Raw genomic sequence first — 16,296 nt, forward strand, 5'->3', positions numbered from 1 at the left:
AAATAAAAAAAATATCAATTTAATACCTATCAATTTTGTTAGCCCGAGCCTTCGGTTCCTATGATTTCCGCGGAAAGCTGTCTGTAAGACGTAAAATAACTATTTAGGTCAGGGGGTAGATTAGCCTGCATCTCAAATACTGATAAGTGTGAATTAACCACAGGAACAAAAATTAAATGTAAAAGTTGTCGTTACAACAAATGTATAGAAGTGGGGATGGATCCTGAGAAGGCATTCACAAGAAAAAAAAATAAAGGTATTTTTAAAAAATTGTGATAAGAGATAATCTATAGACACACTCATTAAATCAGCCAATAGCAAAAGAGTGGAGGAACAACCAGGTCATATGATTGGTTAGAAAGTGTACAGATTTAAGGGTGCTTATTTTTTCATTTCATTCGCATTATGAGATAGCTAAAAAAGTCGCATTACCTAGGAAAATCTTTCCTTGGTTAAAGGGGGGGGGGGGGGTTAATGCAACCATCTCGTAATCAATGATTAAATGGCACTTAGAATTCGAATTTCGATCTGAAATTTTTCATAAGTAATCCTTGGTAGGTCTATTTTCCCTAAATCGAACAAAAAGTTGGAAAAATACTGGCTGGCGGCTCAGCCGTTTAGCCGTTTTTTGCCTATTTTCAGGGCAAATTCATCATTAATTACGTAGGAATCAACTTTTTAAAACATATTTTTGGTTTAATTCATGTTAAATGATAGCAATAACCATTTTTTATATTTCTAGTACCAACAGCTACCGTTTGATAAGGTTTTTAAGCCACAAAATGTATTATGTTGAGATAGGTTTCGTGAATAATTTGCTTTTAAGATATCCAAAACTGACAAAACGGCTGAGCCGCCAGCCATTATCCGTTACTTTTCCAACTTTTTGTTCGATTTAGGGAAAATAGACCTACCAAGGCTTATTCATGCAAAATTTCAGATCGAAATTCAAATTCTAAGTGCCATTTAATCATTGATTACAAGATAATTGCATTACCCCCCCCCCCCCCCTTATATCGTGAAATTGGTTGAATTTATTAGGATGAAGCTAGCTTTCAGTAAATTATATCCTCAAAATCTTTCAGCGCTGGTATTATTAGAAAGAATCATGAATAACAAACATAAATAAAGTTGTTTGTCAGCTAGAATTTTCCTTTTATGGTTGATGAATTTTGCGGTCAGATGGACCACCTAGATATATATTTTGTCTATTAATTGGGTCTACCTGATAATCTCAAGTGTCCGTCAATCATTATTCCAGAAACTTTGGGGGAACCAGATTTTCTTGATGGATTTTGATGCTAAAACATAATTTTGAAGCCTTTTGTATTGCCTAAAGACACTTCTTTGTATCTTTAAAAAATCACATAAAAAGCCTTTTTGTGTTTCAACTTTTGAGGCTTTAACACAAAGCTTTCAATTTTAGCTTGACTGAAATGTCATAACCCATTTTGTTAATAAAACTTATATCAGCTTTCTGCGAATAAAGTTTTCATGGCTTTCCTGGGAAGGTTTTAAACTATTTTTGGGGAGGGTGTCTTCATCCCCCTTCCCCCGAAAACTATATTTTTTACATTTTTGAAACTCAAATTTAAAATGGGATGAGGTCGACTTAAGTGCCTCTAGAGGCTTCTAGGGGGCGTAGCCGCTAGTCCTATAATAAAGTAACAGGATGTCTGTTTGTTTGTTTGTACCAAAGGATCTCGCTAACTGATGAACCGATTGGGTTCTCCTTAACAGGGTAGCTTCTCATGTCCCGGGAAGGTTTATAACTATTTAGGGGGAGGGTACCAACACCGTCCCAAGAGAAATCGCACCTAGAAAAAAATGACCCCCACCCCAAAATAAATTAGATTAAATTTTTTTAAACTAAAATATAAAATTGGGTTGGAGGGCGAGTTGACCCCTCCCCCCCCCCACCCCCACCCAAATTTTCTTTAACTTTTAAAAATCTAAAATAAAAAAATAGGTTTTGGGATTAAACTGCCCCCTCCTCAAATGCCCCTAGAGGTCTCTTGGGGGCGTAGCTACTAGTGCTAGTGATAAATTTTATTCTCAAATGCACTTCATATGACTAACCATTATTTTCTACATTCTAAAAATTTTATTTTATAGATCCGGAAAAGAAAACTGAGAAAAAACCAAGTAAGTTGAATTTTTATATGATATTAGAATATCCAAAACTAATAATGATATCTAAATTGTTGGAATTTTTCTAGATAAATCTGTTAGATATTTAGTTAGAACTCTACAATTGAATTAAATGTCCATTGTTCTATCCCTCCCTCCTCAACTTTTAAAAATAAAATATAAACAAGGGGGAAGGGCTAGTTTATTTTTTTATATGTTTGTGTTTTACCTTGGTCTATTCTAGGTTTCATTGAGCACAGGCTAGACAATTTGGTTATGTGCATCCCGCAGGGTTAGGCACATTGGAGATAAATACCACCTCCCCTTATTTTCAATTTATTTCAATATTAAGGACCACTGTCGGCAACTGAAAAGTGTCGAGTCTGTGGTGACGTCGCATTTGCTGCTCCTTCTTATGGAGCAATTTGTTGCAAATCCTGTGTGAATTTTTTTAGAAGAGCTGCTCCAAGAAAAGGGTTTGTTTTCTAATCATTTTTGTGTAGAACATGTTTGACCCGTGACCATTAGGGTGGGTCGATTATAGACATTTTTATCTGAGACCAAAGCGGGAACCTGCAAATAATTTTTATAATTACAATACACCTCTGGATGCTTTGAAATTTATCTTAAGTCTAAAAACCGTTGGCTACCAGACATAGGCGTCCAAGGGGGGGGGGGGGTAATGGGGCGATTACCCCCCCCAAACGATTTTGGGGGTGCCGTAGGCACCTCCAAAATTTTTTTCATTTTACTCCCCCCATTTAAAATTTACTCCTACCCTGGGGGTGCCGTAGGCACCCCCAAACATTTAGGAGGGGGTATTTACCCCCCCCCAAACAATTTTGGGGGGGTAAATACCCCCCCCAAAATAAAAAATCTCTAATAAAAAAAATTTTTGCGCGCTTCGCGCGCATTTTTAATACTATATATTTAATAAAATTTAAATTACCCCCCCCAAAAATTTTACCCCGGGGGTAAATTTTGGGGGGGGGGGGTAAACTAAATTTACCCCTGCCAACAGGTTTCAGGGGGGGTAATTACCCCCCCCCCCCAAGCAAATTTTACCCCCCGGGTAAAAATTTTTGGGGGGGTAAAAAAAATTTGCGGCGCGCTTAGCGCGCCATTTTCACCCCCAAAAAACGATTTACCCCCCCCTTAAAAAATTTTACCCCCCCCCCAAAATGAAAAGCTTGGACGCCCCTGCTACCAGACATAAATTGTATAGCTATTTGTTAATGGGTAAACAATCTATTGAATCAGAACTATGACTTCATGGTGATCCCTGAAAAAGCCATAAGGAGTAGAATCAGGAACTTTTGTATGTTTCAAAATATCTCGTTCCTAGCCAGAGAAAATATCAAAAAAAAAACTCTACAAATTTACCAACTCTCAATAAACCCTAAAAAATGGTGGCTTTTTCGTCATTCCTAAGGCTGGGAAGGAGATATTTTGAAAGTTCCTGATTTTAATCCTCAAAGCCTTTTCAGGGAGCACCATGAAGCCATAGTTCTGATGCAATAAATTTTTTACTCCCATTCACAAATAGCTATACAACTGAATGCATTTAGGGAAAGGAAAGTTTAATTTTCTAACTGAATGATTTGGTTATTTGTCAATTTTAGGCTATTTTTCTGAGCGTTATCTATGAAAATATTAATGTAGGTAGATAAAAATTCCTTTTTTTCTACTCTAAAAATATAAGATAAGGATATCCTATTATATAAAGTAGTAAGCTTTTTCTCTACAGTGAAGCCTCTTATAGGTCAATGAAATGTTTTGGGGGAGGTTATCTCCACCCTTACAATAAAAATAATTTTTTTTTTACTTTTTGAAACCCATATTATAATTGAGGGTGGGGGAGGTAGGTCGACTTTTCTCCCTCCCACATTAAGTGCCCCTAGAGGCTTCTTTAGGTTTAGCCGCTAGTATGTTGTTTATTAAGGTCTGGCAATCAAACCTGCACTTTCAATACTGATGCCTGTGAGATAACCATGGAAACAAGAAAGGACTGTAAAAGTTGTCGCTACACCAAATGTTTAGCAGTCGGAATGATGCCTGAGAAGGTTAAAGTCAGTAGTAATAAAGGTATCTTTTCTTTTAAGTAGCGAAGCTACTCTTTAATTTAAAGCGTCCATCATTCCGATACGCAGCTACGTTTAAAGGGAAATGTTTTTTTTTCAACTGCTAGTCAAGTTAGAGTGCTGCAATTTCTTGTGAAGATTATCTAAACCAATAAGCATCCATTATATATAATTTTCTTTGTCCGTCAGTCTGTCAGTAATGCTCTGGCGGTCATTTGTTTTCTAAAGGAAAAATTTGATTTATTGTGGAGCTTCTCCTAACAAGTGCGCATCTACTCTATAACTCATTTGGTCTGTCTGTAATGGTCTAACACAAAAGGAGGATGTGCAATACAATGGTTGGGCAAGAGGGGGGGTTACTTGAGAACCCTTAGAGCTAGAGTGAGCTAATTTCGGATTTAAGCTACTGTAGGGCCAAAGTTACAATTAAGAATATCGTTGACCGCCACTCCCAACGCCGCCAAAAAAAAAATTCTCGCCGAATTAGGCAATTTGGAATCATTTGAGACCATATTATTTTTCTTCAAAATTTTTTTCCTCAAAACTAACGCTGCGGGGGGAAATAATTTTTTTAAAATTCTCGTTTATTAAGGTACAAACATCTTAAATTCAGTGCTTCTCCTGGGCTTTTGAAGATATTAGATTAAAATCTTTTTTGGTGGTTCAGTAAATTAAGATTAATGAAAAACGGAGGGTTGACCGCTGCTCCCGCCGTTTTATGCCGCCGCCAAAAAATCAAATTCTTGTTAATCAAGACATTCTGTTCTCCTCCTGCGCTTTTAAAGATGTTAGATAATAATCTTTGGTCATTAGAAAAATATTTAAATAAAACGGCGTGGTGACCACTGTTCATCGCCACTGCCAAAACAACAACATTGTCTCGAATGATTCCTAATCAACTAATTAGATGAGAAATGCCAAAAAAATGGCGGCGGCGGAATAAACGGCGGGAGCGGCAGTCAACCAGCCGTTTTTTATATTATTCTTTATTTACTGACCCACAAAACAAGATTTTGTTCTAATATCTTCAAAAGCACAGGAGAAGCACTGAATTTAAGATGTTTGTATCTTGATAAACGGGAATTTGAAAATATAAGTTCCCTCGCAGGGTTAGTTTTATGGAGAAAAATTTTTGAAAAAAAGAACATGGTCTCAAATGATTCCAAATTGCCTAATTCGGTAAGAAATGCAAAAAAACGGCGGTATTCGGCGGGAGCGGCGGTCACCGATATTCTCTAAAGTAACTATAGCCCTGCAGAAGCTTAAATCCGAAATTAGCTATGTAGCTCTAAGGGTTCTCGATTAACCATCCCCCCCCCCCCTCCTGCCCAAACCATCTTAGTGCACATCCTCCTTTATTTGAAGGAAATCTGTTTTTCTCTCATGCTATTAAACTTAGGAACTGAAAAATTTTCTGACCAATTTACAACTATTCTACAGTCCACTCTGATAGCAAGTCTTTTTATATATTATTTTTTCATTGTTTTTTTTAACTCTTAGGTGTTATAAAAAATAGCAGGCTTAAATTTTGCATTAAAATTCGTATGGCCACTTAGAATCTATCCTATAATATACAGTGGTAAGCTTTTTTTTGTATGTAGCGAAGGACTTTGCATACTGCTGAACTGGTATTGTTCTCCTTTACAGTTAAGCTTCTTATAGGTCCTAAAATAGTTTAAGGCTGTTTTATTTTTATATTTTGATTTTTTATATTTTATTTTTTCTTTCCTTCATTATCCCTTTGAATAAAGAGCCCATAGATGCTAGAGGCGCAACCAAAAGTACCATACAATTAATTGTTTTCAACTGCTCAATTTTTTCTCAATTTGTTTTGCTGGTCTTACTTTTACATATAAGAGATTTTTTTGTGCTATAATTTCATGGATGTTGCTGAATTTATGTTTTTTTTTTCAGTATGTCAAGTATGTGGCGACAATTCAGAATGTTTTAAATCTTTAGGAGGTCTTGCAATATGTTCTTCATGTTCACGTTTTTTTGCCAAGTGTCCAGTTAGAAGGTAAAAAAGTTTTTATGCTCATTTTGGGGTAGGGTAAGTTAAGTAAGGGTTAGAAAATGGTCGCTATAGGGGCTAGAAATGCAACCTTAGATTTTTCCCAATACCCAGTAAGATTTAATCCCTATTTTATTTTGATAAAAAGACCTTAAAAAATATTGCTAGAATCCCAATCCGCAAAAAAAAAACAAGAATCCGCAATCCACGGATTAATCCACTTTTTTTGATGGATTCTCTTAAGAATCCGACACTAAAGTTTGATGGATTGCTGTCCCTAGTTTCTATTGTATGAATTGAATGGACATATATTGCTTACTAAATGTTGACACCAGGTTTTGGGTTTTTCATAAATTTGTGGAAGCTTCCAGTCAAATGTGTTTATTAGGACAAACTGTTAATAATTATGCGTTAAGTCAAAATTAAGTGCAGTATAACCTAAGCGCTTTTTGACTGGAAACTTGACTCAATTTTATGTAATATTGCGAAAAAAAGACACTTTTTATTTATACTTTTCTTAGATGTGCCTTTGGCTACAAATGTAAGATTACAAAGGAGACGAGAAGTTTATGCTCATACTGCCGGTTTAAGAAATGCGTTTCAATTGGTATGAAGCCTGAGCTGATAGATGCAAATAAAAACTCCAACCCTGATATTATTGCTGAAATTGTTGAAAAGGTGAAATCTGGAGAAAAATGCACTGAAGATCAGTTTGATAGTAACCAGACTAAAGCAAAGAAATTGATGGAGTTTATGAGACCAATTATTAAGGTACATTTGTTTGTTCTTAAATAAAGTCCTTTTGTCTACCTTTACAAGCAGAAGGCTAAATAGTGACTAAATGGTTGGTTGGTTGGTTAGCCACTGCGGGATGGAGCCGTTCCATTATTAGTAGTTTTAAAATTAGTTAGGAATTCAGGTAATTCCGTCGTCAGGTAAATTTAAAAATTCTGAGGCCAGAATAGGCTCCGTCCATAAATCCAGGGGTGTAAGCTCTGTGGGCTTGGCTGTTCAGTTAAATAAATGTTGAACATCATGAGTGACTAAATAATGACTAGTGACTGAGGTCAATTTTCAAGAGCTGGAAATATATGTTTGTTTATGTTTGAAGGCAAGCAATGCCGTGACAACAAAACAATTTTGTGGCATTTTTGCGCAAAATTTAAACGACGACATTAATTCTCGTTTTTAGTTGCCAACTAAGAAATATATTTATAGAAAAATGTGTTTATTTGGATTTTTGATGGCAACTTGATAAGTGTTATGATATTCGTAGTATTCACACGCAAAAACAAACATTTTAACAAGATCTCTTTAAATCTCACCTCTGTAGTATTATCATTATTTGTATTATGCTTTTTGATATATAATATTATTGCACTAGATTTTTATTTACTCTAATAAAGTGATTCTTCCAGCTGGCTAAGACAACAATAACCCCAACCACCCCCTTTACCCCATCCCCTCCCCTCATACTGGGTCATTGAAAATCAACCAATGGTGTTGCTTATATTAACACAGCCAAGTAGCAGAAAACTATTTACAAGCAGATGAAAGAGGTCTTTGAAAAAGGAAAGGACTTAGTTGTCTGTATATACATCTATACTATAGATCTGTTTCTAGAGAAGCTAAAGTATCATCCGCTTGTAATGGGATTCGATACCCAAAGATGTTAGGTGTGAAGTAACATCAAATAGACAACTAACCTTTTGAGTGCTTGACCTTTGTCTGAAAGTCCTAACTGCATAGTAATGGGTTGTGCCTGTTTAAGGGCATAAGCTTTCCCCCTACTCGAACTATTAGTGCCATTAGCCAGACATAGCTGCAGTAGGTACCATTCTAACGTTAATACCGGTGTTATTGATTGTCTCGTTAAAACATTGATATTTTCTTAAACAACTTAATATTTTGTAAATTTTAGTTTTTAACCATCGATTTAAAAAAGTCCTTTTATTATTTAGAGACGAGACTTTTACACGTATGATGGCATTTTGAACGCACTGGAGTCTGGAAACTACGGTTATTTTATGGTAACAAGGAATAAGGGAATATATGGAGAATACCGAACAAAGTGTGGTATTTGCACACATATGAATATAGAGACTCATCAGATTGAAAATCACATGAAATTACACTTTAAAAAAGTGGCTTGTACAAGTAAGTATTACTTATCGATTTTATATTAAGAATTATATGGATGCTATATAAGTTAATTTTCACAATTTCGTTTGTAAATTGCCCTGATCTGTAATAGTTATTTATTGCATCATATTAGAGACATGTTTCCGCGGGTTGGGCCGGATATTTTTTTGGCCGGATACCGGATATCCGGCCAAATTGCCGGATAACCGGCCAAATTACTACATATTAAAGTATCAAAAAAGGATATAGTCCCTTTCGTGGCAACGCACCTTAAGGGGCGATTCATTGTATTTTTAAAATTGCTTTTAATAAGTTATTTTAGGTTAGGTTAGGTTATATTTGGTTAGGTGATTGCCCCACAGGGTTAGGCAATTGGCCCCGCAAGGTTAGAGTCCCCCGCGAGGGGCTAGAAATAGGAGGACAGCTACTGTGAAAATACGAATAATCGCTCCTTAAGGGGCGTTAACATGAAAGGGACTATACCCGCAAAAAAAATTCTTCATAAACTGGTGTTTTATATTATACTAGCGGTTGCGTTCCTAGTATCTAGGGATATTAGAAGGGATACGAATGTCCAGAAAAATAACTTAAAACCTTACAACGACTTTTTTATAAAAATTAAACAGCCTAAAACCACCTTGGGACCTATAAGAAGCTTCACTCTAAAGGAGAACCATATCGGTTCAGCGGTTAGCAAGATCCTTCACTACAGACAAAAAAAGCTTACTTCTTTATATAATAGGAGGATAAAATTAAGGTTAGAACTTAAAAATTAAGTAACTATTAAATGATCTTTCTACTTAGCAAATAAATCTAATTACTATTACTACCCTCAATCTGTAATATCAACCCCTAACGGTTGGAGGATGGGCGGGGAGGTGGCGTTTAATGCCTGCCCCCCCCCCCCCTCTGTTTTTTTCTACCCCATTTAATCTTATGATTGTACATTTTTATATTCGTTGAAAGCGGTTTATAATACGATGCTAGACATAGTTTTTTTCATATGGATGAGAACCGGTTCCTATCCACCAGATTCGAATGAATACAAGAAAATATATTCTATTATTCTGATGTATTGTTATCAATTGTTTGTATTAGGGTTGGCAATCCGGATCCGGAATCCGCCCAATTTTTTAATCCGAATCCGGATCCGGAATCCATTTTTTAATAGTGGATTCCGGATTCTTATTTTGTAGGCTAAAATTAGCGTCTGGAGTTTTTTCTTTCAACTCCTCCTCTTTGAAGGCAAAGATTTTCATCATTATTTATAACTAGCGGCTACGCCCCTAGAGGCCTCTAGGGGCATTTGAGGAGGAGAGAGTCGAATTTAATAATTCAATTTCTTATTTTAGATTTTAAAAGAAAAAATAAAAAAAAATGTACGTTTGACGTTTGTTTTTCGTTGAACTCTCTTTCTAAAATTGAGAAATTTAAAAAAATTTTAATTTCTCTAGGGAGGGTGGTGGTACCCTCCCCCAAAATAGTTATAAACCTTCCCGGGACATATGAGAATCTACCCTGTTAAGGAGAACCCGATCGGTTCAGTGGTTAGCGAGATCCTTAGCTACAAACAAACATACAAACAGACAGACAAACAGACAGACATACATACAGACATCGTTCTACTTTGTATTATAGATATCTTTTAAAATCTGGTTCGATTCTCGGAAGTGAATTATAGAGAACACCAAGAACATTGATTTTTAGGACATATGTAGCACTTATTTTTTATCAATTTAAAAAAAAGCTTTTTAAAATATTGCTAGAATCCGGAACCCGAATCTTGAATCCGCCACTTTTTTTGACGGATTCTTTTAGAATCCGGAATCCGAATCCGGCCCAAAAATTCGACGGATTGCCATTACTAGTTTGTATGTTATGCCTCGCCTCGCTGCTCATAGATGTTGTTAAACTTATTTTATTTTAGAGTGTGAGCTAGGATTCTACCAGTTTGAAAAAAGAGATCATTATAGAAGAATTCACTGTAAAAAATGCAGGATTGATTTTGAAACGTTACTTTTTTTATACATCTTAAACTTCAAATGGGCCTATCAGTTAACAATAAGCAAAAAAGTACTTGTTAAAATCTTGGTTCAAATCTCGTTTCGTTATAAAAAAAAAACTTCACAGTCACAGACCTCCAAGTTTTTTTCTTTGGTGGGGATAAAATTAGGGGTTTCAAAGTTTGAGGGGGGTAAGCACAGGGATGAAAAGGTATAAAACAATGGCTGATAAATTGATGTACATTCCGAATGACAATACGGAAAATTACCCCTTCTGTAGATTACAATTAGTGGTTAAAACACACATTCAACTAAATGAACAAAGCAATCAAAATTTAATGAAAGTCCTCTAGGTTCTTAAGCCATCAAATATGAAAACGTTATTATAAGGATTTAGGGAATAAACAGCCCAATGTACCCTTCCTCCCCGTATAATACCACAAAAGTATATTTTAATGTTAGGTCTTATCCAGAGAGATTTAAGAAAATTTCTTAAGTAGCTTCCGTTGACCACCTGAACCTCTTCCTCTCATCCTTCCCTCCCTTAAGACGAGTAGCAAACATAAGTAATGCAAGTATGCCATAAAAATGTAAAAAAATACTCATAGCATTTGTCCCCTTCTTGATAACAAAACAAGGATGACAACATCTATAAAAGCGATGCTCTAAAACAGTAGGACTAACGAACATTAACACTTGTAGAGTGTCAGAACTGAAATATAAATGAACAAAAGTAGAAACAAATTTGGTAGTAAAATTTATCAAAAACTGCTTAAATACAGGATAATTTTTAAGGACATACTAACACTTTTAGGACTTGAATATAGAGATGCTTTGCCTTTAACATTGTACTTAATTGTCCCAGGAATCATTATTTCAAAAATCAGAAAATCGGATGATGTACATGTTTAAAATGGATGTACAGACATTCTGGTAACGATTATATAGTTGCTCTGCTTTCTAAATCGTACCCAACTACTACAGGAGTCCGCATGCAAAGTTTGAAATTGATAGGACAACTCTAACATGCATAAATTAACACAAAAAAGCTATCTGTAACGGACGGATGAACGTACGGACGGACCGACCCTAATTATAGAAAAGCTTCGCTTATAAAAGGGATTAATCAATAAAGAAAAGGACTCTAATGAGAAGGGGGTAGGTTGTGTAATGGACTGTTCTAAATTAAATTGTAAATTACAATTTGAAATCAATTAAATACAGAAATTGTGGCTGTCCTACACCTGATCTTGAAAAGCACAGTAAGATATGCCGTGGCATTGAGGTAAAAATTCATAAATTAAATTGAGGTAACTAGTTAATTCTTGTATCGTATTATAAATAGCTTTCTGCGATTATTAAATGTATAATTTTAAGATTAAAACTAGTTTTTTTTAGCCCCGAAAAATTTATATTAGTTATTTCTCGCATTGTATTATAATTAACAGCTTTCCGCAGATAGTACATTTTTATATTGGTAGAAAACTGGATATAATACGATACTAGACATAGTTTTTTTTGGTGTGGATGAGAACCTGTTCCACCGGATATTAATCGATTTTAAATTAATACAAGAAATAATACTCATAATACCAAGTAAGATAATTTCTATTCGTCTGGATCAGAGAATTCTGTTTGAACTTGCTGAAAATTAAATATTTGTTGGCGGAGAGTTAGCGCAAAACTTGTTTTTTTCATGTTGCTGAAGTGAAGTAGGTAAGAAAGGAGGGGTGGAGGGGGAGGAATTGTAACATTGATTTCTTGGTCAGAATCACATTCCCTTTTCCCTGGTGAGGATTATTTATTTTTTTCATACTAAGTTTAATGGCTAGATTACTCAACCCCTTTTTTTTATTTTTACATTTGATTAATTAACTTACTTCTAGAAAGAATGTCCCCTCCCAATTTTTTTCTCGTTTTGAAACTTAATTTAAATTTTGGAGGAGAGGGGGGGGGGGGGTTGACACATCCCCACCCAACTCATGTGCCCCTAGAGACCTCTAGGGGTGCAGCTATTTCATTTGCAGTTTTAGGTCTTAGGATGGCTTCAAACTATTTGTCTATCCCTATGAATACAGAGCCCACAGAAACTAAATTAACAGTATGTCTATGTGTCTGTCTGTGTACCACTAATCACAGAACTCTTTTACAATGAAGCCTTTCATAGGCCCTGGGAAGGTATATATCTATTTTGCTAAAGGGTATCACCACCTTCATAAGTTGAATCACCCCTATAATAAAATTTTAAAAAATTGAATAAGGGAAGGGGGTCGTGTGGAAAGGGGGGGGGGGGGTGGTGACTTGTGCCACACCATACCAGGAATTTAATTTGTGGCGCTACTCCCTTAGTTTTAGATATAATTGAGTAAAATCTTTTGGGTTGTGTCATTAATTACCCCAAGTTTAGGTATCTTTAATAAAAAAACGGCGGCGGGACCGCCCCTTTCGCCGTTCGCCGCCAAAAAATTTTGTATTGCATTTCTTGCCGAAATAGGCAATTTGGAATCATTTGAGACCATGTTATTTTTTTCAAAAATTTTTTCCTTTATTACAAGGTATATCTTAAATTCAGTGCTTCTCCTATGCTTTTGAAGTTATTGGATCCAAATCTTTATAGGGTGTCACTAATTACCCCAAGTTTAGGTATCTTTAAATCTTTAGGTATCAGCCGCCGCCGCCAAATTTCTTTTTTGCATTTCTCGCCGAATTAGGCGATTTTGAATCATTTTGAGACCATTTGTTTTTTTGGCGGCGGAAAATGGCGGCAAACGGCAGGAGCGGCAGTCCCGCCAACTTTTTTTTTTAAAGATACCTAAACTTTGGGTAAGGGGGGGGGGGAGTTTTGACACATTTGCGTAAACAGGGAGTATAGGCTTTATCTTTGGACTGAGAGTATAGGTTATTAGGGATAAAATCATTCTTATATGATGAATTTTCCCAAGTTTTAAGATTTTTTGGATAGGCCTCCAGGTTCCGGAGCTCCAGGCCTCCAGGTTCTCTCTGTACAGGTATAAATGAAAAAAAAAAATTTTTTTGAAGAGTTAGAAGTCAACTTATGAAACAAAATATGCGTTTTTTTCTTCAAATATGTGAATAACATTAAAAAATATGCATATTTTGTTTCATAGGTTGACTTCTAACTCTTCAAAAAAAAAATTTTTTTTTTAATTTTTACCTGTACAGAGAGGACCTGGAGGCCTGGAGCTCCGGAACCTGGAGGCCTATCCAAAAAATCTTAAAACTTGGGAAAATTCATCATATAAGAATGATTTTATCCCTAATAACCTATCCTCTCAGTCCAAAGATGAAGCCTATACTCCCTGTTTACGCAAATGTGTCAAAACTTCCCCCCCCCCCCTTAGTGACACCCTATAAAGATTTGGATCCAATATCTTCAAAAGCATAGGAGAAGCACTAAATTTAAGATATACCTTGTGATAAATTTTGTTGAAAAAAATAACATGGCAATAATTTTTTTTGCGTTGGCGGAAAATGGCGGCAAACGGCGGGAGCGGTGGTCTTGCCGCTGTTTTTTTTGAAAGATACCAAAATTTGGGGTAATTAGTGACTCAACCCATTGAAGATTTCACTCAATTATCTTTAAAACTAAGGGAGAAGCGTCCAAAATAAAATTGCTCGTATGGCGTGGCACAAGTCACCACATTTTACCCCCCCCCCCTTTTTAGTTTTAATTCTTTGTCAGAATCTCATTCCCTTTTTCCCGAATAAATTTTTTTTCAGTCCAAATTTAATAGCTAGATAACGTAACCCTCTTTTCTTTATTTTTACTTTTGATTAATAGAATAGCCAGGGTAATAAGCGGCCAGCAGATATCCTATTATATAAAGTAGTAAGCTTTTTTCGTCTGCAAATATTTGTTGATCCCATTTCTGCCCTTATGAACACAGAGCCTATAGATAATAAAATAACAGTCTAACAGAGCTGGATCTTTAAATCATTTTAGTGGTGAACTGGATCGGGGTGCGCTAGAGGTGGGCCGAAGTTGAGCCACAGCCACTGATAAAAAACATTGATCTTTAAAAGATTTTTGGCGACGTCCGATCCGCGCCGAAACAACTTTATAAATTTAGCCGTGTCAGTATGATATTTTATAGTATTAATTAAATTGATAAATCAAGATATATACCTCTCTTTGTTTAGAATAAATTGAAATGCGAATATTGTGATAAAATCTGCAATTCAAAGCAAAACCTGGTATCACATGTGTGGGCTATTCATAAGAATACAGAGAAAATTGTTTGTGACACGTGTGGAGAGTAAGTTTAATAATCATTTAAAAGCGACGATACTCAGTAACCCTTTTTGCCTGTTAGTCCATCGATTTACCGACATAAAGGGAAAATATAACTAACTTGGTGGCTATTTTTGTGACGATTACTCACAAGCCACTCAATTTTGGTATGATTATCTACAATACCAAAATACAATAGCCTATAATTCTATTTTATCTAAAGTTGTATATATTCTTCTTCTCTATACATTTCCACATAAGACTATATGTATAGAAATTGAAAGTTTACCTTTATGAACAATGGAGATTTTTAGAGCTAAAGTTTCGAAAAAGTGACTGAGCAAAAAGTAACTTTTATCATAAAACATCTTTTTTAGCAAAATAAATTTAAAAATACCTTTATTTTTGTTACAAAGAAGAGAAACTTTATACAAAAGTGTAGTAAAAAATTTACGTTTTAAGTTCAAAGAGTTTTTTTTTCACATATTTTTTGAGTCTTTTTAGGTTAAATATATTTTGAAAAACTTACTTTTCAAGCAAAATTTTATTAGATAAAACAACTAAATAAATAAGTAGGGAAAAAGCAAGAAAATTGTTTTTGTTTCATAATCCTAACTCTAAAAACAAAAAAGTTAGCACTAAAATAAAATATCAAATAATGATATTTTTCTATTCTAAAAAGAATAATAGGCCATTTCCCAAATGATTGACAAGTAGAAAGTGGGAGGAGTAACTGTTATAATTAATCCCTTTAATTGATTTTTGGGATGAAATGGAGAGAAACAAGATAAAAAAAGCCTCAATTTCGCAAATAACCACTTCATTGTATTTATTTTTTGCAATGAAAAATTAATATTTTTTTGTGGAATAAAAAGGAAATAATTTGTAAACTTGTTTTTCTTTGAACATTATTTTTCAGTTGACAGAAATACATTATACATCCATTAAAAAATATGAAAAGCAAAAAAAAAAATTCTTTTTCTTAAGAGCTATTTGGAAACTTTGGCCTTAAAAATCTCTGTTGATATATTCTTAAAATTAAATTTTTTTTCTTTTTCTTGTGTAAAATTGTATAGAGAACAAGAACATATGCTGCTTTTGATGATACATAAAGAAATAAAGGCTCTACACCCTAAAAAACACTTTTTCGTGGGTCATACTGTATAATACAAAGTAGAATGATGTCTGCCTGTCGGTCTTTCACTCTGAAGATCAAGATCTTGTAACTGCTAAACCGATTGGGTTCTACTCTTCTCATTTATTTCTCGTCTGTAAAATTGACTAAATGAATGTAAAAAACACAGCTACTATTGGAGTTTGTCCTTCAAGTAAGGCATAAGCAACATGAATTTTATTATATTTTCTTTGTAGGTTTTTTGAAGGTCTAACAAAATTACAAAATCACATGCGTTACAATCATCCTGGTGTATTTCCCTGCAATATATGCTCACAAACATTACAGGAATAATTATAAAGTTATTAAGTATGTATATAATTTTGTGGTAATGTTTCCACCAGTGGCGTGCACAGCTATTCACCAGGGGGGTGTTGGCTCAGTGGTAACACACTGAGCTACGTTGATGAGAGTTCGAGTTCAATTCTCCATGTGTTGACATGAATTTCTCATTCGCAATAATGATCACGCAACTTCCCCTGGTTGTGTTAGAAGGGGATTAT

The 16,296-nt window shown here is 35.0% G+C and overlaps 1 protein-coding gene across 4 annotated transcripts in view; it reads left to right on the forward strand.

Annotated features, from left to right (window-relative positions):
* The window catches only part of LOC145319024 (uncharacterized), a 32,220-nt gene that overhangs the window by 2,267 nt on the left and 13,657 nt on the right, over window positions 1–16,296 (forward strand). For all 4 annotated transcript variants that reach the window (XM_080160844.1, XM_080160843.1, XM_080160842.1 and 1 more), the window contains exons 4-14: window positions 108–256; window positions 2,116–2,145; window positions 2,483–2,606; window positions 4,073–4,215; window positions 6,126–6,228; window positions 6,744–6,993; window positions 8,184–8,379; window positions 10,292–10,358; window positions 11,589–11,652; window positions 14,529–14,644; window positions 15,991–16,078. In XM_080160844.1, coding sequence (XP_080016970.1) covers window positions 108–256; window positions 2,116–2,145; window positions 2,483–2,606; window positions 4,073–4,215; window positions 6,126–6,228; window positions 6,744–6,993; window positions 8,184–8,379; window positions 10,292–10,358; window positions 11,589–11,652; window positions 14,529–14,644; window positions 15,991–16,078 — 1,330 coding nt within the window. The remainder of the gene's footprint in view (window positions 1–107; window positions 257–2,115; window positions 2,146–2,482; window positions 2,607–4,072; window positions 4,216–6,125; window positions 6,229–6,743; window positions 6,994–8,183; window positions 8,380–10,291; window positions 10,359–11,588; window positions 11,653–14,528; window positions 14,645–15,990; window positions 16,079–16,296) is intronic.

This window comes from Acartia tonsa, chromosome 5 (assembly GCF_053477335.1).
Source record: "Acartia tonsa isolate MP-2025a chromosome 5, ASM5347733v1, whole genome shotgun sequence".
NCBI classification, from domain to species: Eukaryota; Metazoa; Arthropoda; class Copepoda; order Calanoida; family Acartiidae; genus Acartia; species Acartia tonsa.